At 40.0% G+C, this 27150-nt stretch overlaps 1 protein-coding gene across 1 annotated transcript in view; it reads left to right on the top strand.

Annotated features, from left to right (window-relative positions):
- The first annotated feature begins 518 nt into the window (after nucleotides 1-518).
- Nucleotides 519-27150, top strand: part of ESR2 (estrogen receptor 2) — a 45245-nt gene continuing 18613 nt past the window's right edge. The window contains exons 1-5 of the mRNA XM_045823211.1: nucleotides 519-895; nucleotides 5440-5612; nucleotides 13122-13238; nucleotides 18754-19053; nucleotides 21783-21921. Of these exons, the coding sequence (XP_045679167.1) occupies nucleotides 534-895; nucleotides 5440-5612; nucleotides 13122-13238; nucleotides 18754-19053; nucleotides 21783-21921 (1091 nt within the window). The 5' untranslated portion in view covers nucleotides 519-533. The remainder of the gene's footprint in view (nucleotides 896-5439; nucleotides 5613-13121; nucleotides 13239-18753; nucleotides 19054-21782; nucleotides 21922-27150) is intronic.

The raw sequence follows: 27150 nt of genomic DNA, 5'->3' as shown, positions 1-27150 counted from the left end.
ACCAGCTACTCACAGTGTATTGAATATCTGTTAATGCTGGCCCAGCTCATTGATCTGCTCTTTCAGGATTTTCCAGTTTATTCTGGGTTATTTTTCTGTAACAACTTTATCTAGTTCCAGGTTTTAAAAAAGCAGTCATTTTTTTATATATAATCCTGTGCATTTTAATTTTAAAAAGCATTTTCTAGTAAGTCCCTTGGTAAAAATATTATTGTGGTTAACAACGGCAACAAAAGCAATGAAGAAGTGAATGAAGTAGAAAATGAGAATTCCATGCCTCACGTTCCCATCCCTCTGAGGTTAATATTGTCATGCATAGCTTTCAGGATGTATTTCTAAGCTCATACCAATGTGTGTGTTTAATAAAAATGTTTAAACATTTTTTATAGTTATTCCTGTGTCTCTACCTAACTTAGAAATGCCTTTTGTTACTCTTTACAGCCATTACACCTGCCCATGAGACCGAAAACTTTGTAGAGTCCCTTTGTGGCTCTTCTCACAAGGAGTTTTCTCAGATGTTGCCTATTCAAGACATGGATATAAAAAACTCACCATCTACCCTTAACTCTCCTGCCTCCTACAATTGCAGTCAGTCCATGCTTCCCCTGGAGCACGGCCCCATATATATACCTTCTTCCTACGTAGAGAGCCGCCATGAATATTCAACCATGACTTTCTATAGCCCTGCTGTGATGAATTACAGTATTCCCAGCAGTGTCAGTAACTCAGAAGGTGGACCTGGTCGACAGACCACAAGCCCAAATGTGTTGTGGCCAACTTCTGGACACCTCTCTCCTTTAGCAATCCACCGCCAGTCTTCACTTCTATATGCAGAACCTCAAAAGAGTCCTTGGTTTGAAGCAAGATCACTAGACCACACCTTACCTGTAAACAGGTAAATGTATTCTTCATCATCATTCATGGACATTATTCAGATCACTTTGTGATTGAGTGAAAAGAAAGATAAGTGTTATGCAAGGTTTTCATTAGTTGCATAGAATACTTAGAGCACTTAAAACATGGTATTCTCAAATATCTATTCTGCTATTGGAGTTCTCATTGGAAGTCACGCTTGTGGATCTGTGCTGTGGAGAGGACTCACTGTTAGGACTGCCGTCTTTAGACAATAAGAGTGAACTTAACTCACTTCTGATGAAGTGATTTGAGTTTGAAAAATAAATTTTTACTTTACTTTCAATTTGGATCCTTATTTTGTAACTGAAATCACAATTTAGTGTTCATGACAAATTGTGTGTAGGATAAAATAACAGTGGTAGTATTACAACTTTAATGAAAATACTGGACAAGTGAAGCCTGAAAAAACAGACAAGAATTGGTACAAGCTTTTTAAGAATGAACTAAATACTGTATAGAAATCAATGGGAAACTATTTAAATGTAGAATTTAGTTGAAAATTCTAGAAATTAAAAAAATATGTTTGTACTCTGTAAATGCAAGATAACATAGTTCTACTTAATTTGTAACATTTTTAATATATGTATTTTAAAGAGTATATTTTTAGAGAGAAGGGAAGGGAAGGGAGAAAGAGGGGGAGAGAAACATCAATGTGAGAGAGAAAGATTGGTTAGTTGTCTCTTGTGAGCCCCAACCAGGGACAGAACCCACAACCCAGGCATGTGCCCTGGCCAGGAATCCAACCGGCAACCTTTCACTTTGTGGGATGATGCCCAACCAACTAAGCCACACTGGTCAGGGCAATTTGTAATATTTTTCATGATAATTATGGCCATAAAGGGAATAGGTGGTCTGGAGGGAAAGAGGGCATGAGAGGGAGATAAACTTCTAAAACCAAAGTCTAAGTTATGACATGCTGAATATTGAAATTCATTACTTTTAAATGCTGTTATAAAACTTTGAGAAAGCAATATTACACAGTGTTTTTATTTTTCTTAAAAAATCTTTTGTTACAAAATAGAAGAGGACATAAATTTTAGATAATTGCTTAAAAGTACCATTTTTTCATTGTTTAAAAATTTTTTATTTATTATGTTATTATAGTCCCAATTTTCCCCCTTTGCCCCCCATCTACCCAGCATCCTCCACTCCCTCTGGCAATCCCCACACCATTGTTCATGTCCATGGGTCTTGCATCATGCATGTAAGTTTGTTGGCTACCCCATTTCCTGTTCTGTACTTTATATCCTCATGGCTTTTCTGTAACTACCTATTCATACTTCTTAATCCTCTCACCTCTTTACCCATTCCCTACACTCCCCACCATCTGGCAACCATCAAAATGTTCTCTGTATCCATGATGCTATCTGTGTTCTTGTTTTCTTAGTTTGTGTTTTATATTCAAATGTTTACAGATATGTGTTTATTGCCATTTTATTGTTCATAGTTTTGATCTTTTCTTAAATCAGTCCCTTTAATATTTCATGTAATAATGGTTTAGTGATGATGAACTCCTTTAGTTTTTTTCTTATCTGGGAAGCTCCCTGTCTGCCTTTTGATTCTAAATGATAACTTTGTTGGATAGAGCAATCTTGGCTGTAGGCCCCTGCTTTTCATGACTTTGAATATTTCTTGCTAGTCCCCTCTAGCCTGCAAAGTTTCCTTTGAAATCAGATGACAGTCTTATGGGAACTCCTTTGTAGGTAATTGTTTGCTTTTCTCTTGCTACTCTTAAGATTCTCTCTTTATCTTTAACCTTTCGACATTTTAATTATGTTGTGTTTGGAGTGGGCCTCTTTGCATCCATCTTGTTTGGGACTCTCTGTGCTTCCTGGACTTGCATGTCTATTTCCTTTATCAAATTAGAAAGTTTTTCTTTCATTATTTTCTCAAGTAGATTTCTAATTTCTTCCTCTTTCTCTTCTCCTTCTGGAACCCCTATGAAGCAAATGTTGGATTGCTTAAAGTTATCCCACAGGCTGCTTACACTATCCTCATTTTTTTTTAATTCTCTTTTCTTCTTCTTGTTCTGATTGGTTGTTTTTTGCTTCCTTATGTTCCAAATCATGGATTTGATTCTCAATTTTATCCACTCTACTGTTGTTTCCCTGTAAATTGTTTATTTCAATTAGTGTATCCTTCATTTCTGACTGGATCTTTTTTATGCTATTGAGGTCTTCACTAAGTTCCCTGAGCATCCTTACAACCAGTGTTTTGAACTCTGCATCTGATAGATTGTTTATCTCCATTTTGTCTAGTTCTTTTTCTGGAGTTTTGATCTGGTCTTTCATTTGAGCCATGTTTCTCTGTCTCTTCAATTTGGCAGCCTCCCTGTATTTGTTTCTGTGTATTAGGTAGAGCTGCTTTGACTCCATGTCTTGGTAGCATAGTCTAATGTAATAGGTGTCCTGTACAGTCCAGTGGCACAGCCTCCCCTATCACCCAAGCTGGGTACTTGAGGTGTGCTCTTACCATGGGCTGAGTATACCTTCCTCTTGTAGTTGAGTCTTGGTTGTTGTTGGCAGGTCAATGGGAGGGATTTACCCAGGCCAGTCAGCTGCAAAGACTGACTGTGACCACCAACCACCAACCTCTACTCTCTGTGGAAGATCAGCTGTGCAGGGGTAGGGTGGTGGTGCTCTGACATGGCCTGTAGCTATGCACTGGGTGCATTGGCCCTTAGGTTTTGGGTGGTGCAGGCCAAGGTCATCTCCCACCTGTGTTTTGCCTTGGGCCACCCTGCCTGAGATATAGAGCAATCTGAGATGGCTGCTACTTGTGCTGGGCTTAGAGAATCCCAGGCAAATCCAAGCTGGGAATCTAGACTGGTTGCTGCTAGTGCCATGCCTGGGGCCACTTAGCAAGAAGTGTGGGGGCTGGAGGCTGTAAGTTGGGTGGGATGGAGTCCCAGGGGATCTCCAGGGTGGGGCAAATAGTGTTAGCCTGGTTTATGGAGTCTCAGATGTAGGACTCTGCTGGCTCTGTGGCTCTGCTCACCTTTCTGTCTGGGAGAAAGCTGTCCCCCAGTTCTCACCTCAATGCCAGACACTTCAGGTCCTCCCTGTATTCCACAGGTGCCTTTCAAGCTGCTACCCTGGTGCTGGATCTCAGAAGGAGTGAGTCTGAGTAAGTTCATGCGTGGGTCCTTTAATAGGAACTTCTTGGGGCTCCAGAAGTTTCTTCCACTAACTCAATCCCTGCTAGTTTTTGCAGCCAGAAGTTATGGGGGCTTATATTCCTGGGCTGGGGGGCCTGGGACTCCTCACTCCCAAGATATCCCTCCTGAATTTTTATCCACTACACGTGGATGTGGGACCAGCTTGTTTTGCGTCTGTGTCCCTCCTACCAGACTTGATGGATGTTGTTTATTTAATTCCATCATTTTTAGACTTCCATTCAACTCCATTTCTTTCAGTTTTGAGTGATGGTTGTTCTATAATGTTATTTTGATGTGGTTATGTGAGTTTGTGAGCCGTGTTTACCTATGCTACCATCTTGACTGGAAGTCCTTCAGTGTTTAACAGAAGAAATATTTTGTTTCTGAGCATGCGTTCTAATCAGAGGTCTACTAATATTTGGGTAACTTAATCCATTGTAAAATTACCTTCATTTATAAATCAATCATACCTCTACTATTTCCTTTCCAAAACAAACATGCCCTAGCAAAATTAGGAACTATCCAGATGTGTTTTGGTGCTGGCCAGTGTTCCTTTGATGGGCTCGCCTTCCTCTGTGAAAGTCCTTGGCCCTCCACCCAGCAGTGAGTGCCTGCTGCTGTCAAAGCCTTCTATAAGAACAGACACGTGTTCACTCTCTCCCCTCTTCTTTTCTCTTTCCCTTTGTCTCTCCCTTGTTCTCTGCCTTCCCTTCCCCTCCCCTTCTCTTCCCTTCCCTCCTCTCCAAACCAGAGTCTACTATTTACCTTAATATAACTTAAAGTTCACTTGTTTCTACTCTTAAAATTATTTTTATTCTAGCCTTTTATGTTAAATCACAGAATGAAAGATTTTTGTCTCCCCCATTTAAATGGAACTACAAAGGGCTATTCAGTGATACTGATGGAAGTGGCTGATACTTGAAAAAAGTTAGGTGAGTTTAGGTCCTGTCATGCAGGGTTGGTGAGCTCTAGTCACTGTGGAAGACCACAGCATACCTGTTTGTAGTCCAGAACTATTGGGAAGACTCAATCTGGTCACTTATAACACTTAGAGATGTGCACCTGACGGCTACAACTGAGCGACCATCCATGTGTGGTTACTAGTGCTCATCGGCACTGAAGGGATGTGCATAAACTTGTCCCACCACTTTCAAACACTAGCCATTCCCAACAATGAATGACTCTTCATAGATCTGATACCAGTAACAAAGGTTTTGCTTGATCAGTCTTCCTGGAATATATTTGTCATGTACCCTGAAGGGCAAAGAGAAAATGAGGCAATGTTCATGCTAGGTTGTTTTTTTCCCCTTGCAAAGTCCCTCTTTTCCCTTAATGCTTTTTACAATGAATGTTTTCTTTGCCCCCAGAGAGACACTGAAAAGGAAGGTTAGCGGGAGCAGCTGTGTCAGCCCGGTCGTCAGTCCGGGTTCGAAGAGAGATGCCCATGTCTGCGCCGTCTGCAGCGACTACGCCTCAGGATATCACTATGGAGTCTGGTCATGTGAGGGATGTAAGGCCTTTTTTAAAAGGAGCATTCAAGGTACAAGAGTATTGTTAGCTGTTTTAGTTTTCCACTTTTGCTCTCAAGTAGTTTTGCCGATGACCTGGCAAAAGTTTCACCACTGGCCTCTTTGATACATAAAGTACGTGATGCGCAGTTGAGAGGATCACGTGTGTTTGGGCATGGGGTGGATTGTTTCAAGTGTAGAGGACTTTATAAGTTGTGAATCTCCACCCCAGGACCCCAGAACTCAAGTGGGTCTGCCCTACCATTACCCATCACTGTCTTCTTGGGAAAAGATGTCTAGTTACAACGCTTGTCACGATAAAGCTTGGGAAAAAATGTGTGGTTGCTAGGAATTGCAAAGATCGTTTCTTCCTTTGACTTATGTTTAAAATCTGGCGTGCATAACCATCATGATGGCAGGCTGACTCCTGAGGAAGAGAGAATGAATACATCTTATGAAATGGTCAGAAATCAGGAATTCAACTCCAGTGGGCTTTGAGAATTGATCTAGAGGCAAGTCTTGCCCCAAACCAGCAGAGCCTCTGTTTACCGTCCTCTCTGTTTTCTCGTCTGGGTTTAGACTCTTTCTCTGCCCTTCTACAAATTTCTGCTGGAATGAGTTGTTTTTCTAAATCACCTTTTTAATCCATTTCAAAGTGTGCACACGTGGTTGCAAAGCCAGTCAGCTCATTGTCACACTTGTCCTTGCCATGCAGTCCTTCCCTTGCCAGCCCAAATTTGCTGAAGTCATTTTTTTTTAAATTGAAGTAAATTCATTGGGGTGACATTGGTTAATACATTAAGTAAGTTTCAAGTGTAGAATTCTGCAATACATCATCTGTATATTGCATTGTGTGCCCGCCACCCAAAGTTAGTCTCTTTTTACCACCACGTATTTGGCCCCTTTACCCTCTTTATCCTCCCCCCACCCTGCTTCCCCTCCGGTAACGACCATACTGCTCTCTATGTCTGCGAGTTTGTTTGCTTCGTTTTTCATTGGCAGCTTTCAGTTTTGTATCCTAATATGAGTGAAGCCATGTGGTTTTTGTCTTTTCTCTCTCACTTATTTTCCTTAGCATGATATTCTCCAGCTTCATCCATGTTGTCGCAAATGTCAGTATTTCATCCTTTCTTGTGGCAGAGTAGTATTCCATTGCCTGCGTGTACTGCATTGTCTTTACCCAATCATCCATCGAAGGACACTGAGGTTGTTTCCCTGTCTTGGCTACTGTGAATAATGATGCAGTGAACATAGGGATACATATATCTTGACAAATAAATGTTTTCAAATTTTTCAGATACCCAGCAGAGTGGCTGAAGTCCCTTTCTTGCTTACTTGGCTCTCCTCTGTCTCTCTGCTCGATAACTCCTCCCTGGACAGCCCTCCTCTTAGGCAGCATCCTGTGTTCCCATCACACAGAGTTCCCTTCCCCTTCTTGGCAAAGCCTCAGTGCCTTGTTCTTAACCAGTTAAGAAAAGCAACCTTAAAGGAATTTACAGTGTACAAATGGCAAAGAGATTTACTAAATTAACTCACCCCACTGATAACTCTAGGTTAAGAGAACATTTTACCTCAAGCAGAGACACTGGTAGAATCCAGGGTGGGGGTAAAGGGGTGGGGATAGAGGATTATTAGATAAAGGGACACCTTCCTATGGATCTCCTGAAATTCAGCCTGAATAGGTGACCACCCATTCATCCTGGATCTTCCACCACTTCGTAGTTCATTGACTTTACCTCCAGCCTGTCTCCTCTTCTGTGAAATGGAGATACAGAGTTGTTCCAAAAAATGAATGAGGTTGGTTATGTGAAAATATGTAGTTAATTATCAACATCATATAAATTCAAGATATTTTAGTTTTTTTAACTCTTCTGTATTCAGTTATCAATCTTCCCCACCTTTCTTCCTTATACATCTCCTCTAATTCTCATCTCCTTTAAACCCACCTCTTCTACAATCTTCATAATTAGGTGGACCAAGACCTCTGCTATTCCAAACTTAATTTTCTTATCAAAAATTAACATAGATGGCGCCCTGGCTGGCGTAGCTCAGTGGATTGAGCGCAGGCTGGGAACCAAAGTGTCCCAGGTTTGATTCCCAGCCAGGGTACATTCCTGGGTTGCAGGCCAGAACCCCCAGCAACCGCACATTGATGTGTTTCTCTCTCTCGCCCCCTCCCTCCCTTCCCTCTCTAAAAATAAATAAATAAAATCTTTAAAAAAAAATTAACATAGATGACAGAACCTATGTCATCAAATATTACAAAACATAAATCATGGCATTTGCTTATTTTTGCTTTTACACACAAAGTTTTTTATTCTACATTTAACATATTCATTATTTAAATATATTTATTTATGATAATTTTAGTAGTAGATTATAAGACCAGGTTCAGTGCTGTACTATTTTTGATCAGAATGATTGAGGTTTTTTTGAAATTCAGAACCAAACTCGTGATATGATGACAACTCTGTATCTTGCTGAGATTCTAGAATTTTATCCTTTAAGGAAATTCTGATCCAGTACAACTAACTACATCCTTGAAAAAGATCCTTCTTACTTGCCGTTGGGGAAAAATCTCTTTGCACTCAAAGGAACCCTGAGAGTGTAGCTGCTAACAATGAAGAGCAAGTTTCCCCTGCTTTCCCCAAGTCATTCCTTCCCTGCCGCCTGTGCCGAGGAACCGCTGGGAAAGGGGAGAGGGGTGTCACATTCTGAACGTGCAAAAGAGTAAGAGTTAGTGTTCTTACAATTACCTAATGCTAAATGATTATGGGCTCTTCATATTTTTGGCATCCTCTGTACAAATGCTTTGCAGTAACTGAAAGAGGCCACTCAATTCTTTTGCTATTAAAAGAAATAAGAATCAAATGTATTTATCTTACGTAGTCAAATTTCTCTACATTGTTTTATTGAATAAACATATGCATTTTCATTGAGTTTTAAAATCAGGGAGTTTATTATTTTTATTTGAGTTTATAAATATAATAAATTCCCCTATTTTAATGGAATAGTCTTGTGAATTTTTAAAATGTATATGGTCAAGTAACCAGCACCATAATTCACATATGAAACATTACCATCACTCCAAAAAAGTTTCCTCATGCCCATGGTAGCTAATTTCCTCCCAACCTCCCAGGTCCTGGTAACCAGTGACCTGTTTTCTGTCTTATACTATAGTTTTGCCTTTTCTAGAATGTGACATAATTGAATGATAAATTATAAAGTGTAAAATACATATTCACATCTATGTATGGTTTTTTTCACTTACGATGTTTTTAAGATTCATCTGTGTTGTTGGATGTATTAGTGATTCATTCCTTTTGGTCACTAATATTCCAATATATGTGTACCCCAGGTTTTTATTCTTCATTTGTTTCCAGCTTTGTGGTTTTTTTTAATGAAACTGCTATGAGCATTTGTGCATATCTGTCTGTGTAGACATGTTTTTGTTTCTCATGGAGTAAATGCTTAGGAGTAAAATTGCTGGTTGTATGAGAAGCTTTATAAGAAACTGACTGTTTTCCAGAGTGGTTGAACAATTTTGTGTTCTCAATAGCAGCATATGAGAGTCCAGTTGCTTTATATCCTGTCAGAACTTAATATTGTCAGTCTTTTAAATTGTAGCCATTCTGTTGGGAATGTAGTTATATCTCATTGTGATTTTAATTTTCTTTTCCCTAATTACTGATGATTTTGAGCATCTTTTCATGTATTCCTTTATACGTACACTAGTGTATTATTGTCTCTCTATTCTTGTATAAATATATCATTTTAACTTATAGTTTTATAATGAATTTTAATACATAACAGTATACATACTTTCAATTTAAAAAATGTCCTAGCTATTCTCTTATTTATTTGTCCATAGCAATATTGTAATGATTTTATTAAGTGACCTTCCATCCTTAATGTTGAGAAAAGTAGAGATTTTGTTAAGCCCAAGAAGTATTTTGGGAGGACTCTTTATGATGATTTTCACATCAAGAAACATGGTATCTCCCTTTACTTAGGTCTTTTCTAGCTCATAAGGTTGTGTCAGCTTTTAAAAATATTTGTCTCAATGACATTTCCATAAATTTCAATGACAGCACATATCTCAATGACATTTCCATAAATTTCATCCTTTTAGTTATTTATTTTAAATCCATATATAGCAGTAATTATTACTGTTATATTCTACTACCCACTTTCATTTTGGTATTCATAACCACCTTTCATCATTGTTCTCTGAAAGCTAAAATCAATTTGACAGCTGCTCATGAATCTTCACCCCACCCCCCATTTCTTAGCACCTAAGAGGCTGAGCTTTAAATGGGAAGGTCTCACGCCAATAGGGTATTTAGATGATTCTTATCTGGGAGGCATATATTCGCTTGGGATTTATTTGTCTTTGAACTCAGGAAGAATGTCCCGAAGGAACTAAACAAAAGGTAGATGCCTGCTGTTGCAGTGAGTGCAGGAGTGCCAGGGAGGGCGCTGGTGATAAAAATTGCTCTGTTTTAAGATAAGAACACTGCAAGGCTGGGCTGAGATTAAAATCAGATCTTCTGATCCCAAGTCCAGTGGTCTCTCCTCCATGCAGTGGCCTGTGAATGATAATGGGTATTCAGACAGACTTAACTTTTCAGAGAGAATGAAGATAATCTTTTATACTTTATGTTCTACACAGCACATTTTCCTATAAAATTTTATATCTCAATTAAAAAAATTAGTGGCATATTTTGCTTTTAATTTTGCTTTGCACTTTTCTGTTCTATTAGTACGGAGTAGCATGCTTCTCAGACTGCAGCATGGGACAAGAAACCGTTTTAATTCACAAGGTACCCAGTGCAGTGTGGGGAGGACTTTTTCTTTTCTTTTTTTTGCCAGAAGTGAAGTGAATTACCAGGACCATTTTGCATAAGACACTTTCTAGGCTGTTTATATTGAGTGTGTTCATCTTATTGTGCTTTCTGATCCTTGTTTAAATATAAAACTGTGTTTAAAAATAAACTGAGGAAAAAATTTAACAAAAGCGAACCTCTAGTGTCCCTTACATCCTTATTGTTATCAACCTCTTTATAAAACCAACAAGGATAACATCAGTATTTCTTAGAATTTTTAGAAGGTACTAAAACTTGCTAATACTATGAAAAGTACTGTGGGATTACATTTTTCTTCTAATTATAAAGCATTATGTTCTAAAGTGTAATAGAAAACTTCTGATTATAATTGTATTTTGACTTTTAAAATGTAATTTAGTTTTGAATGCTATGTGAGGATAAAAACAATAAGATAATTATCTGTTTTCTCAAAATTTTTTATAACACATGTTATATGACCCCTACTCTGGCGTGTGTGCGGAGCCTGTGCGTGTGACGACAGAGGTGCTCCCTTCATCAGGGTGCATGGCGTAGCAGCTCTTGGTGGGGCAGGCTCTTGTGCTTATGCTGTGATTAGATAAGACTCCATCAGCGTAGACAGGAGAAAGACTGGAAGCTAGAGAGATTTCCTCCCAGCCTGGAAGAGAGCGTAATTAATTTATATCAGCATAACTTATTTCTTATTTTCTACAGTTAGTTACTGATATGATCATTATTTATTTGGATATCCAAATTATTTCAGATTTGGTCAGTAGGATTCCTTTAACACTGCCGTGTGTGTGTGTGTGTGTGTGTGTGTGTGTGTGTGATGTACTCCTAATTCTTGGGCACTTCTTTACTTCCCAGCCCAAGAAACTATTTCAGGTTCAACTTGTACTTTCTCTGCCCCAGTCCCGAAATAAGCTGTTTCTCCAAAGAGCCCTGTTTCTTTTTAAAGGAGAATGATATTTATAAACCAAGATCTGGGTGTTAGTTTGCTCATTGATTTCAGAGACCCCTGCTTCCAGCCTCTCTCAAAAAATAGAGTTAAGGAAAGTATTTATTCCAGTATCTATTTAGATCCAGTTTAAAGAATACAAGATCCTATGTATCTAGTGCTCAGGCCATGAAATGGGGTATCTTCGGAGTCCCAGGTTCCCTCCGGGCGGTCCTGCTAGTCCCAGCTCCTTCCCTTCCCACAGAGGTAAGACAGTCCTAACTTCCGCCTTCCTTGCCAAGGCTTTACAACCTCAGCATGCTTCCCTAAGCAATATAGTTTAGTTTTCTCTATTTTTGAACTTTACATAAATGGAATCTTCTCCTTTATTTTATTTTTTGTGTGTATGTGTGACTTGTTTCCTTTATGACTTGCCCATTTAATTTATCATTGAGATTCATCCACTTCCCATGTTGAAGTTCTGGATCATTGTAGATTTAATGTAAGAAGTTCAGGTCATATTATTTATTAGAAAGACACAATTAAGAAATAAAGGTACAAAAATATCCTATGTACTTTTATTTTTATCAATTATAACTCTATTCTATTTTACTCTATTCTATTCTGTTCTGTTCTGTTCTGTTCTATCCTGTCTCATTCCATCCATTCCCTCAGTCTTGCAGGTCCAGATGGCTCTCTTCATCCTCCCCACATCACCCAGTACAGACAGCCTCATCTCTGGTTGGCACAGATACAGCAGGTTCTCACCTTGTCTCCTGGCCTCCATCAGTTTTGCTGCCTCTAATCCATCCTTCATGTAGCATCTGGAACAATTTCTGAAATGGAAATTTTCATATCTCTTCCTTACTTAAAGAATTAAAAGAAGTACCGTTATCTTTAGTCAGAGATTGCTATATAACTATTATCTGACTCCAACGAGCGTTATTTTTCTTAGATGTAGGTCTATGAGTTAGTTAGGTGGACTCTACTTCACAAAGCTTGGCTCTAAGCTCAGGGTTGAGTTCACATCTGCTCTAAATGGCTCCATATTCTCCTTGAGTCAGTGGCTACCTGAGGCCAAGCCGAAGTGTTGGAGTGGCACATCTTCAAACATACCATCGGCTACAGCAAGTCCCATGGCCAAGTCCACCATCAGTTGGTGGGGAAGTATATTCTGCCCACTCTAGTACACTGCAAGGCTGCAAGGCTAAGGGAGGGATTGAAGAATTGAGAAGAAGAATCTAATCTAAAGCCATCGTTAAGTAGCAGTTCTTTTTGTTCTTATTTAGTTTGCTAATTTCATTTTTCTCTTATGGACTAGTTCAGCCATTTTATTTGACTATGAATTCCCGTAAAAATATCATGTTAAATCTCAAAGAGGGATAAATGTTAAAGAATATAAGCAGCTGAATTTGGTGACCTGATATTTGAGGAGCTCTGTGATTTGGAGCAAATCAATTCCAGGTGACTGCCTCACTTTCCACGTCCAAAGGAGAGTATTTCTAAATGTATCTCTTGTGAATTCTGAGTAAATGTAGAGAATAACCTATTTGTCAAAATGTAGGATATTAAAAATATTCCTAGGTTTTCTTTACTAAGAAGGCACAGATGAGGCCGCACTTTGGCCTTTGTACCTATGCCTGTCATCAGGACGATGTCCCTTATCTATCAGCTCGGTAGCACGATCAGTGTTGTTGACCGGGAAGATATTTACCCACAATATTGTAACAATAACCTTCCTTTTTTTTGCTTTGCTGTAGGACATAATGATTATATTTGTCCAGCTACTAATCAGTGCACAATAGATAAGAACCGGCGCAAAAGCTGCCAAGCCTGCCGACTTCGGAAGTGCCACGAAGTCGGAATGGTGAAGTGTGGTGAGTGCCCCTTCCCTTCTCACTGTGTGTGGGACGTGCTGAAAGCTACAGGGACCTGTACTCTGCGTGAGAGGAGCTTTGGGATCTGTTAGTCATCTCTGAGCATTTGTCTGCTGTCGCATTAGGGGGCAGTGACTTATTCCCTGTATCTGCCAAGAACAGAGCTGGAGAGAGTGGGAGCAAGGTACAGGAGGCGGTTTGGGCCCATGCAGGGAAGAACTTTCTGCAGTTTAAGTGGTCTGACAACAGAGTAGGCTGCCACGTGAATTAGGGCACTCCGGCCACCGGAGTGCTCACACAGGGGCTGGATGACCATCCGCCTGCGGCCTTGGAAAGTCTAAGGATGAAAGTCTGGTGAATGTTCACAGTTAAAGCTGTGATGAGAAAGTGGCATGTCCTCTGAGCTACGTGGGTGGCGTAGATAGACTAATGCCTGTCCCTCCAATAGCTTTCTAGAAGTGGGAAGAAATCCATAGGAGTCAGAAACATGAGAGAACTACGGAAAGCACACAGAGCATAAGTCTTGTTCAGTGACAGCATGTGTGTGTACATATGTCAGAGTAAACAGGTGTGTCTGTGGGCACACACACATATACACACATATACAGAAATAAAGCAAAGGAAAATGAGCCCATTAGCATAACAACCAACAGTGATGCCTACACCTTGCTCTGTCCACCTGGCTGACTTTCAATTCACTTGTCTGCAAACACCTGCTGATTTCTACATAGCTCTGCTTGTTCTTTTCGTACTCTTCTGCTGGCCAAAAGTTTGCCTGTGGTTAGTCATAATTTCTCTCTTTGTAACTATTTCAAAATTTTAAAACAAAAGTCTCTCCCTTTTTTCTCTGAAAATCTCTCAGTAGCTATCTCTTTAACATTCTCTGTCCTCTTTTTCTCTGTATGGACAATATACAAGACCCTCCCCTAGTTCAGAATTACAGCAGAAGTTCTCTCAGTTCGACCACAGTTCTCTGGCTTCCCAGTCCCACTGATGTTTCCAGCCTCCTCTGGGAAACGTCCTGTCAAAGCCCAGGGTCTCCCAGTGTGTGCTGGTTACTCTCTACAACGCTGAACGTTTCTGCTCCCACCCCTTCAGTTATATCCTTATCAGCAACCAGTGAACTTCTTCCCAAACCTATTTCTACTCATCGGAATTGTTATATAACCTAACTAAAATGTATGCAAACATATGAAATATGAGTGGGAAAACACAGTTGTTTCTGTGAAAGCATTGAATAAAGCTTTGAAGGACTAGTAGCGATTGTGTCGGGTAGGTATGGGTGAGATGGGGGTGGTTATAAACTAGAAAGATTCTGAATTCAGATTGCTTTATGAGTGCCTCAATTTTTGCTTTGTTTTAAAGAAGCTGAAACTGATAATTCAGAGAAAATGTATCATGGGTATAGTTTATGCAGGAAAATAGTGTGATTTAATTGGCAGAGGTGCTTAAAGAGAAAGTCTTGCTCTCTGACAAAAGATTGCAAATAAATGTTTCATGGTTTAACTTATAGTATTTTAAGGTGAGTGGATATTTTTAAAAAAGATTTAAAATTTAGTCTTGGGATAAGAATGCTTTTTTTACATGCAAATAGCCAGGAGAACAATCAGAATAGCCACGGGTTTGATCTGTCTCCCTGTGTGGGGATGACAGCTCAGCATCTTCCAGATGCTGTTTCTTTATTCACCTGATACAAGTGCACATGCATGAAAGAAATTTGATAGGGAGGTGGTATAAAATAGTGCTTCTGCTATTTTCTAGCCTTTCTATTTTAGGCAAGTTATTTGAGATTCCTTGCGCCTGGTTACTCCTCTGTACGTTGGAGCTGTTTATAGCACCTGTCCTCCAGAGCAGTGGTCAGAATGAGATAATCTGTGTGCTATGAACAGTGTCTGACACACAGAAGCTTCCGGCAGGCGGTAACTGTCATTATTATCATTTGCCGTTGTGGTCATGGTCGAGGTCACTTTCTAATGTGGAGCACCCCCATTTGGTAGAGATTCTCATCAAGCTTACAGGCACATTGAGTGCCTAGATTACAGTGTCACAGTCATGACACTAGAACTGTCCTTGGTAGAACAATGTGAGTTCCTTGTCAAGATCCTCCTTTTATTGATCCTAGAATCCCTATAACTTAGTATGGGGCCTGCTACATAAGCACTTTACCAGTGAAAACTGGTCAAATAAATTTGAATGTGTGGATTCAAACCCTTCCATTTTGTATGTAAACCTGTTTTGTAAACTCCTTATCCTCATATATTCTACAAAAAAAAAATGTGTGATCAGAAAGTTACTTTCTTAAACCTTACGTTGTGTTCCATTTCACCATGGGAGGAATAATAGATCTTAACTATCTGTAGCACTCTATCTGATTACTGATAAGAATGAATTGTAGTTTAGGCTTTTAATTCTTCTGGTAATAAGTGAGATTTGAATATCTCTGGATGGATAGAGTCCTTGTACTGCAACTAGCCAAGGATAAGGGGAAATTCAGATAAATTTTGTTGGGAGCAGATAATTGAAGTTTTCTCATACTTGTTAATTAATATATTTTTTGAAGTGGACAATTGGATTTAGTGAACAAATATAATGGGAGTATAGAATCTGGACATTTTGCAGGTTTGAACTTTCAGATTATTTTTAAGGGAAAATTTATATAAACTTGTACCCATGCTAATGACATCCTGACTAATAACACATCTTTCTTAATTTTAATTTCACATTGGTCTTTAATCACTGGAACTTTGTTTATGTTTATTGTGATCACTGATATTTGGATTCACTTCTATCATATTTTGTACTTTTAAAAAATTCATCATGATTTTCTACTTTTTTCCTTTTAAGAGTTGATCACATTTTCTTGTTTGTCCTCTTCTACTAGTTTAGAAGTCATATTTTCTCTTTCAATATTTCTAGTGACAACATTTTGTATATATTTTTTTAATATTTTATTTATTTTTTTAGAGAGGGAATGGAGGGAGAAAGAGAGAGAGAGAAACATCAATGTGCAGTTGCTGGGGGCCATGGCCTGCAACCCAGGCATGTGTACTGGCTGGGAATCGAACCTGCGACACTTTGGTTCGCAGCCTGAGCTCAATCCACTGAGCTACGCCAGCCAGGGGTTACATTTTGTATATTCTTGATTATTTGAGAATGCAAGCTAGTTCTCTAATAGAAACCTCTCAGCTCAGATAAAGAAGCTTAGGAAGTTCTATCAAAATCATTCTCCTGTCATCTTACATGTTATGTTATCGCCTAGGGTTTTGGTTCTACCTTGTTTCTCTACCGCCCAAATTGATGATTATTATTTTATTCATTCAATGCTTTTTATATTGACTCTCATACTTACCAATTTATTTTCTAACCATTGTTTCTTGAATCACATTACTTCTCTTTGGTCCATTTTTCTCCATTCACAACAAAGCAGTATAGTAGTTAGTTAAAAGGGGCTGTGAGTGATATATCTTTTTAATCTTTGTTTAACTGAAAATGTCTTTAATTTATCCTCACTCTTAAATAATGGTTTAGCTTGGAATATTATTCTATACTGCAAGGTTCTCCCCTCCCCTACCATCTTAAAGCCATTATTTCACTGTGTTCTGGTCCATAAACTTACTGTAACTGAAACATTTTTTTCCACATTTTCTTTATTATTGTTCAAGTATAGTTGTCTCCAATTTCCCCCCACCCTCCCACCCCAGCCATCCCCACTTCCCACCCTTGATCCTACCTTTCTTTGGCTTTGTCCATGTGTCCTTTATACATGTCCCTACAGGCACAGGAATAGAAATAGATCTATAAAACAGAAAATCCAAAAGAAGACACTTTTATGCACAATTATTTTTCAATTCTCACCAGAGGATATATTTATTGATTTGAGAAAGAGAGAAACATCGATTCTTTGCCTCCTGTATGTGCCCTGGCTGGAGATTGAACCTCCAACCTAGGTATGTGCCCTGACCAGGACTCAAACTCACAACTTTTTGGTGTACATGGATGATGCTCCAACCAACTGAGCCATCTGGCCAGGGCACAATTATTTTTTAAATGACAAGGCATTTTATAAAATTTAATGGGAAAGCTTATTCAATAAATACTATTGGGAAAATTGCACATGCATTTGGAAAACCATAACATGAAATATCAGTATGACGTGAGACAAACATACATGAAATTTTAAATAGATTTGAATTACAAAGTTCTTAAAGAAGATATAGGAGAATATTTATATAATTTTGATGGGAAACAAAAAGATAGATTTGGCTATGTACTATAGATTTGATGACCAGAGACACCATGACAAATGTTGCATACAACAAAAGCTGTTTATTGTTACTATATAAAATGCCTTTATAGATCATTAGGGGAAAAGAAGACAAAAGAAACAAGGAGGTGATTTATAAGTACAAGACAGGTAAATTAGTCAACTATGCTAGTAATTAAAAAATACAATAAAATGAGATTGTTTAATCAGCTGTCAGATTAGCAAAGATTAAAAATTATCTTTAATGCCCAATGGTGTTATGAAAAAATAGGTAGCCTTAAAGTGTTATTTGGATTATAAATTTTAAAATACTTTTGGATGGTAACCTGTCAATATATATCAATATTTTAAATATTTATGTATATGCTTTGTTACAGCAACTTCACATCTTTGAATTTATTAGAAAGAAGTAGTAATTGGATACATGTACAAAGATGCATTTTCACTGTAATATTTATACTAACAAAGAAATTATGACCAACCTAGATTTCCATCAACAGGAGCTACTTTAAATTAGTGACACTATACTCATAAAACAGAATGCTATACAGATTATTAAATTGAAATGATGAAATGGCACATTTTGTAATAAAAAGCTTATAAAATAGTATATACACTATGATGTCATTTTGCATATAAAATATGGAAAAGTAAAAAAGCATTAAAAAACAAAGAATTTATGCCAAAATTTGTGCTCTTCTATATTCTCCAGATTTTTTCAGTTGATTGTTATGTGAAAGACTTGCTTGTGTATGTAAAAAGAATATGCACACCTATGTACACAAACACATGCAATCAAACATTTTGAGGATGTATTATAAAAGTATATTATTTGATAACTGTTTGGAATTATCACTGTTCATTTCCTAACTTTCCCCCATCTTCTGCCTGAAGAAAATTCCTAATTTTAAGGTTTGGAATGTGAGGTATGTCAACACCCTTTAAAAGGGGAATGGATTTGGTATCCATAGATGACCTCGAAAGGAAGACCTTGAGATCATTTGGGCTGTTGTCCCTAAAATGTTGTGGAACTGATTTTTGCTAATGCAGTCATGAGTATAATAATAATTGGTCCATACCCTGCAGGTTTCAGAAAATCAGTCAGGCTTCTGGTCTAAGATGCATTCTGAGAACAGGCCCAGGTTTTACAGTGATGTCATTTCTTCATTTTTACCCTGGCTACTCTGTGAACTGGACTGCTGGGTTTGGGAAGGGACCAGGAAAAACACTGCCATCCGCTCTTCACTTTAGGCTCCAGGAGAGAAAGGTGTGGGTACCGCATAGCACGAAGGCAGAGAAGTTCCGAGGAGCAGCTGCACTGTCTGAACAAAGCCAAGAAAAATGGTGGACACGTGAGCCGAGTGAAGGAGCTGCTGTTCAGTACCCTGAGCCCGGAGCAGCTGGTGCTCACGCTCCTCGAGGCAGAGCCTCCCAACGTGCTGGTGAGCCACCCCAGCGCGCCATTCACCGAGGCCTCCATGATGATGTCCCTGACCAAGCTGGCCGACAAGGAACTGGTGCACATGATCAGCTGGGCCAAGAAAATTCCAGGTAGGGCTCTCTGCGTTTTAGCTTCCCATGCATTTGTAGGAAGGCCTGCCTCTAACATTTATGGTGCAAGAGTGTAAAGTGGAGATCCACAAAAGATGTCTCTGTATTTAACAGTTTGACATCTTGATTTGTAACCTTTAAAGGAAATATGTTCTTTCTTCCTATCTCTACATATCCACCTTCCACGCAGTCTGATTGACCAGGTTCCAATTTTGACTTTTTGGATTCCTCTGAGTTCTCTACCAGACATGTCAGGGCCCCATCTATTCTCTTCCTAAAACTGCGTTCCCACCCCAGACCTGTCCCACGTGGCCTTGTGCACACCCTGTCCCGTATGCTGTCTGGGGATGTGAGCCTTCGGTCACCTCTTGTGCCTGTTCTGAGAGGGTAGGCCAGGGAGGAGACCCAGCCAGGCTCTGGAAATGGGCTTGGGGCCATTTGGGCAGGAAATTCAAGGGCTCTGGGACCTGGAACGCGTTCTAAAAGGAAGTGATCTGGGCTCCCCAGTGACCAGTCTCCTGGGTGAGGGCTCTTCACCCTGAGAGCAGGGGTACAGGCAGGGGAAGGTGGAGTGGGTGAAGTACAACCAGTACTAAAATAGATTTGTCAGATGCTAAGTAGGGATTTATAAACTACTCTTCCAGTAGAGAAAGAATTCATAGGATGTACATGAACAAAAAGAGTAAATCAGCAGCTTATTAATAACATGACTCATCAGTAAACCTGAAATGCTATCAGGTTAAAAATAGGTTTGATGATTCACTAGTCATTGGGAAACAGCATTTTCCATGCTGTAATGCAATCATTTCCCTAGGCCAGTTGGTAATATGTACTTGTACTACTGCATTGTGCTAAAACTACCATCTGATTATTATTTGCATTGGTGTTCCTGTGAGAGTGAATCGAGGATTCTAACATAGATGGGCAGCAACCCATCACTCTCTGAAAGGGCTTATCTGTGCACATCTTTACAGTCATCTAAGAAATGAGGGCTCTCTCCAAGTTCTAAGCCACTAGGGACAATTCCCGTGGCCTGGGCGCAGCATCTGCAGTGAGCGAACTGGAAAGACCGGGAGTGTGGAGAAGCTGGGTGAAGAGCAGTTGGGGGTAAAGAGCTGTGGGACCCAGGCCTGGGGTAATAGTATCTCTTTGGATCATCTGTTGGCTCTGAGCTTCCTGGAGATTTTCTGGTTTCCAGTTCTGTTTTGATAGTCTAGTATCTTTGCCTTTGCCAGAATTATATTATTTTATTTTCTCTGCTTTCCCCCAGGGAGACAATACTGATGCTCTTTCCTTTGGCTTTTGCAATATATGTATTATAAATGCTATTTTTTCAGAGCCCCACATAGAGAGTAGTGGTGGAACTAATGAATGCTAAGAGATGTGCAGTTTCTTTGTGCCATAACAAAGCCAAACTCTAAAGCTGCACTAGGCCCTCTTCAAGCCTGGTGTTTTGAAAAGTTTTCAGGAAACTTAGGCATAGTCTGGAGGTGTTATTCCTGCCTCCCCACAACGCCATCTGATATATTTCTTGTCCAAACAAAAAAAATTAAAATATCACCTAGTCTTGATCTTGTTGAACATCTACAAGTATAAAAGCTTGGTCTACCTTGGTGGGGTTATTGTCTATAACTGTGGGTGAGATTGGAACATGTACACATTTTAGGAACCAGAATTGAGCATAGATTGTGGCTTTGGAAAGGATTTATTGATCTTTCTATTCATTACTCCATTAAATTCTTCTGGGTACAGATTTCCATTATAATTGTCAAGGATTTGAACCACATGTGCTCCCTGTGCCATAGTTTCCTCATCTGTAAAGTGAAGATGATGAGAGATCCTGCCTGTAGGAAATTCTCAGGGGCAGGCATTGTTACCCCTATGTTGCCTACAAGAAAACAAAGACAAGGGGATTAATTAACTGGCAAGGAAGAGGCTGAGCTGGAATTCTAATCAGAGCCTACTGCACACCAAGACCATGGATTTGGGGACCGTATTTATATTACACTGCTCCCTCCATTTATCGTGGCTTGTGGAGAAAGCACCAAAAATCTCTGATTTGCTTTTGAAGTGCTCACCTCCCTAGAAATGACCTGTTTACTTTCCGGTTCTTTGACCAATGCATGCTATTCGGCTATCAGGCTGTCGGGACCTGCTTCAATTTTTATATTTGCTCTTCAGGATAGAATAGCCTAGAATCAATGCTCCCACATAGAGAAGAGTGATTCTAAGACTGGATGGGAAATGTTAAGCAATCAGAAAAATCCTTTCAGTTGAAGCCTTGACTTCCTGCAGAGGCTGGCCCCCGCTCTCTCTGAACACTCCTCCCCCTCTCAGCCCCAGTCATGGTCAGGGCCAGACAGGCAGCCTCTCTGGCTGGCAGCAGTGCAGGACAATTATTAGAATATAGCTCACAAAGACTGGTTCCAGCTTTCTGTACCTTACTAGCCTCTGTCTGGGGAGCTGTATATGCCCAGGTAACAGTCCTTTATAAATTCTAAATGAAGTAAAAGTTACCTCTAGAAGGGGTCCTGGACTGCAAACTGAGCTGTGCACCATAAGTTCAAAATTTTCTTCCTTAGGTCAGCATATAACCACATCTTTAATATATGATTGTTTACTTATTGTTTGTGTTTTCAAAGGTTTTGAAAACTTGCTCTTCTGTTTCTAGAGAACCAGAGAGCTGAGGAGGAGGGCGGGTGTGTCTCACAGCCTCTTGCTTTCCCTAGGCTTTGTAGAGCTCAGCCTGTACGACCAAGTGCGGCTCTTGGAGAGCTGCTGGATGGAGGTGCTAATGGTGGGGCTGATGTGGCGCTCCATTGACCACCCCGGCAAGCTCATCTTTGCTCCAAACCTCGTTCTGGACAGGTGAGAAAAATGCATTGTGTTTCTTCTTTGACTTGAATGAATGGTTGAGTGAGTGGGAACAAAGCCCTGGGTGCTGCAATTAAAATTTCACACCTGAAAGGACAGTTAAGAGGATTTCAATGTCAGGAGCTCCTTCACTGGGTCAAGAACCCAAAAAGGAGAGAATGGGTACAAGGATTCAGTGTCCTGTGACTCATTCCTAGTGTGGCAGGCATAACGGGGCCTGTATTCTGCAGGGTATGTGGCCCCAAGTGAACATAAATCAACTTGGATTTTTTGGCCTTAAAAATTCCATTTTCAGGCTGTAGTTTTAGGTTGTCCTGCTGATCTTTCCACCTGTCTGGAGCAATTACATTGCCAACTATCTGGATAGGTGATAAAATTCTTACAAATCTGCCAGGTTTATTTTAACGTTCTTTAACTTATTTTTAATTGCATGCACTATATAGCATTTTTGGCAATAGCAATGGAAGGAATGGCCATTAAAACCAATGAAAGCTAATGGAAATTGGGGAATGCTATAACTTGGTTGCATTTAGTTTCCATTTAAAGATGACACAGAAAAGGAGCCTATTTTTAATGAACTTAGGTGAACTGTTCATGGAAGGAGAGCCGGAATAGACAGCACTCAGGAATTTTAGTGGGGAAAGTGGAGTAATTCCTTGGTGTAAATTTAAGCATTTTGAAAATCTCCATGGAAATTGATTTCCATATTCCTTATTTTGAAAAAGTTCTGGTGTTGAATGTTTAGTCACACTTGGCTCTGTGCAGAGTGGAAGGGTACCTAGGGCTATGAATGAAAAGTGGATGCCCCAGCTCTTGGTGTTACCTCTTTAAGATCATCAGAAAATCCTCCTGCACATGTTAGGCAGATGAGAAATATCCCCAAGGTATTAGCAACCATTTTACCTGTCACAGATGACAACATTAGTAGAGTACTGTTCTAAGTAATGGAGGTGTTTTGGTGAGGAACAGAGCCTGTGGGGAGAGCTGGAACAGGGGGTCTGGCTCAAGCAGGAGCAAGCCCAGATGGTAAACCACAAAGGGAGGTTCTGAAAGCCTTGGGCAGGTAGGACCCTCTAGTAACAATCAAAACAGCTAACAGATTGGTTTGTGTGCCAGGCACCATCTTGAGCATTTGGTGTGTGCTCATCCATTCCATCTTCACAGCAGCCCCTCTGGGTAAGCACCACTGTTATCCCTTTCCTTCATGGGAATAGGAGGTTAGGTACGTTCCTACAGTTATGGAGTAGTAAGTGGTGGGGCTGTGAGACCCACAGTCTTTTCTGCAACAGGACATGCCTCTCAGCGGGATAGAGAACTGGAAGGGGAAAGAGGAGGAGGCTAAAAGGCAGACTAACTTTCTTTTGTACTTTATTCTTTTGTTTTAGAACAACTCTATTCTACCTTTCACCCACTTCAAAAGCTTAGTCCGTTGTCATTTCATGGAACCATGTTACAAGGCAGGCTGAAAGGCTAAGCAGCCAGTCAAGCCATCCCTCCTGTTCATTCATTCATTCTCATTGTTCACTGGGTGAAAGCCATATTCATCCCCTGCACACACACAAATATACCCATTCAATTTTCCTATAAGGCAGTGCTAGGAAGAACCAATACCTTCATTCTATACTTTGGTAGCTATACCTTGATGAACCAATACATTTGCAGACTTGGGATTAAGTTATTTTACTTTTTGTCTTGTTTTCTAAATTGATGCCACATTTAGTGTTTATTTTCAGTGACTGTTTAATTCCTGGTTTTTATTATAATTCATTCTCCTCTTTGTATGGGCTCTTTAACTTCTGTAAGTATGTGTGGAAGTTACTATGAATTGACACAAATCCAAGATAAGTTTTAAGTGTACCTTTGGCTAAGTAATAGAAGAGAAAACAAAAAAAGTCTTTTTTTAAAGATTTTATTTATTTATTTTTAGAGAGAAGGGAAGGCAGGGAGAATGGGAAGGGGAAAGAGAGTGAAAGAAACATCAATGTGTGGTTGCCTCTCACGTGGCTCCCACTGGGGACCTGGCCTGCAACCCAGGCATGTTTCCTGACTGGGAATCAAACCTGCGACCCTTTGGTTCACAGTCCGCGCTCAATCCACTGAGCTACACCAGTCAGGGCAAAAAATTCTTTTTTTTTTTACAAACTATTTTTTAAAAGCACATTACTCTTTAAAATATTTGAAAGTATTATGTTTTACTACATATAAATCTAGTTTATTTTATTGACTATAGAAGAGGAGTTCTGGGGAATTGCAAATACAGACATTGAGCAGGCACTTCCAAGTCAGTGGCTGCTGGTGGTTATTTTTGTTGCATTTCCTAATATTGTTTTTAACACATTAACTCTGTGAAGTCTAGGATTTCAAATCCTAGAGAGGAGTTGCTTATTCAAAAATATTCAAAATGTTACTTATTCAAAAAGTCAGGGACCATGCACCATAAAGAAATTCATTATGAAATTCTTCTACAACGTGAACAAGTAACTTTGACAGTACTTTCCAACAGCTGTCTTTTGGTGGATTGTCCTGTCACGGTTCCTTCAAGTATGGCCGTATGAGCAGTGAATACAACTAAATTAACTCATTTGTGGAAATTGAGAGTGCAATTTCTGCTTCCCTTTATTCTTATTGGGGCTTCTGCAGCAAGAAAACTTAAACCTACTGAGGATGAGAGGAAAACCTGGTTGTCTCATTAGTTTATTTCTAACAAGGTAGTTCTCTTAGTAACCACTGGAATCACAAGTTCGGATGAAGGTCTACCACAAAATGGGAGCTGCTATTGCTCAAAAAACCATACATGCTGAGACATTTTGTGTCCTTAGCACCAATGGAAAACTGTCTAATGTTAAATGGTATTAAAAAGTCAGAGGAAGTTAAGCTCTGGGCCTGGACCCTATTACAGATGTTTATGGAGTTTCATGGAATGATGTATGTAACTGTGAGTGTCCCAAGTTTGTGTTCACCTTAGTCATTCGTGGACTGAATTTTCTTCAAGATACCAGTAGACTTTTTTAAAAATATATTTTATTGATTATGTGATTACAGTTGTCCCATTTTCCCCCTTCACTCCCCTCTGCCCTGCCCACCCCCTCCCACCCACTTTCTCCCCCTTTAGTTCTCGTCCATGTGTCATAAGTTCTTTAGCTTCTACATTTCCCATACTATTCTTACCCTCCCCTATCTATTTTCAACCTACATTCTATGCTACTTATTCTCTGCACCTTTTCCCCCTCTCTCCTCCTCCCACTCCCCTGTTGCTAACCCTCCATTTGATCTCCATTTCTGTGGTTCTGTTCCTGTTCTAGTTGTTTGTTTACTTTGCTTTTCTTTTAGGTGTGGTTGTTACTAACTGTGAGTTTGATGTCTTTTTATACTGTTTATATTTTTTATCTTCTTTTTCTTAGATAAGTCCCTTTAACATTTCATATAATAAGGGCTTGGTGATAATGAACTCCTTTAACTTGGTCTTATCTGAGAAGCACTTTATCTCCTCTTCCATTCTAAATGAGAGCTTTGCTGGATAGAGCAATCTGGGATGTAGGTCCTTGCCTTTCATGACTTGGAATACTTCTTTCCAGCCCCTTCTTGCCAACAAGTTCTCTTGAGAAATCAGCTGACAGTCTGATGGGAACTCCTTTGTAGGTAACTGTCCCCTTATCTCTTGCTGCTTCTAGGATTCTCTCCTTCATTTTTACCTTGGGTAATGTAATTATGATGTGCCTTGGCATGTTCCTCCTTGGGTCCAACCTCTTTGGGACTCTCTGAGCTTCCTGGGCTTCCTGGAAGTCTATTTCCCTTGCCAGATTGGGGAAGTTCTCCTTTATTATTTGTTCAAATACGTTTTCAATTTGTTGTTCTACCTCTTCCCCTTCTGGTACCACTATAATTCGGATGTGGAACGTTTAAAGATGTCCTGGAGGTTCCTTAGCCTCTTCTCATTTTTTTGAATTCTTGTTTCTTCATTCTTTTCTGTTGGTTGTTCCTTTCTTCCTTCTGGTCCCTTCCATTGATTTGAAACCCAGTTTTCTTTCCATTACTATTGGTTCCCTGTGCATTTTCCTTTGTTTTTCTTATCGTAGCCTGCATTTGTTCATCTAATTTATGACCAAAGTCAACCAATTCTGTGAGCATCCTGATCACCAGTGCTTTGAACTGTGCATCTGATAGGTTGGCTATCTCTCGGTTGCTTAAAAAAACTGGCTCTGGGGCTTTTAATTCTGTTTGAGCCATCTTTTTTATTGTATTTTATTTTTTCCTTTGGTCTGGTCGTGCCTGTTACATATGAGGGGCAGAGCCTTAGGTGTTCACCAGGGCAGGGCACCTCAGTCACTGGGTTGTGACGCTGTACGTGGGGGTGGGGTCTGAGAGGGAACACTGGCACCTGCTCCACTCTCTCTAGGACTTCAGTCCCTTTTGCCGCTTCCCACAAGCAGATTGGGCCCTTCTGGTGCTGGTTCCTGGGAGGGTGGGCTTGTGTACTTTCTTGGACTCTGTGGGTTTCCCCAAGGAGCCTCCTGTGAGGCTGAGAGAATCTCCCCGCCTCAACCCCAACAGGTGTTTTCAGTCGGTGCCTTCAGGCTTTGTTTCCGCGGCGCTGGGTCCCTGGGTTGTGTGGTCTGTGTCGCTGCCCATTTTTACTTAGTTTGTCTGTGCACGAATGTGTGGCTGCGGACAGCTAGCTACTTTGTGCGCCTCACTGTGTCTGCTCGTTGCCTCCTGTGCCCAGGGTCTGCCACCAGTTCATCAGCTGCCCCTGCGCATCTGGGGTCTGCCACCTGCTGTCTGCTCCCTGTGCGCCTGTGTCTGCCAGCCACTGCTTTTTCCTGCCAGGACCCCTCGACCCCTCTCTGTAGGCTTCTGACTCCACCCCTCCTTACCAGTCTGGATGAATGGTAGTCAGACTTCTGTTAGGTTCATTTCTCTCTGTTCTGGTTGTTTTTTGTTTCTAAATTCTTTTTTTTATCTTTTTTAAATTCTTTTTAAAAATATATTTTATTGATTATGCTATTACAGTTGTCCCATTTTCCCCCCTTCACTCCCCTCCACCCTCTACATGCTCTCCCACCCATATCCCCCCCTTTAGTTCTCGTCCATGTATCATACTTATAAGTTCTTTAGCTTCTACATTTCCCATACTATTCTTACCCTCCCCCTATTTATTTTCAACCTACATTCTATGCTACTTATTCTCTGCACCTTTTCCCCCTCTCTCCTCCTCCCACTCCC

The sequence above is a fragment of the Phyllostomus hastatus genome, unplaced genomic scaffold (assembly GCF_019186645.2).
Source record: "Phyllostomus hastatus isolate PE091 unplaced genomic scaffold, TTU_PhHast_1.1 phas_scaffold_501, whole genome shotgun sequence".
Classification (NCBI taxonomy): domain Eukaryota; kingdom Metazoa; phylum Chordata; class Mammalia; order Chiroptera; family Phyllostomidae; genus Phyllostomus; species Phyllostomus hastatus.
The sequence above is the reverse complement of the archived record's forward strand: the minus strand, read 5'-3'. Positions and strand labels throughout refer to the sequence as shown.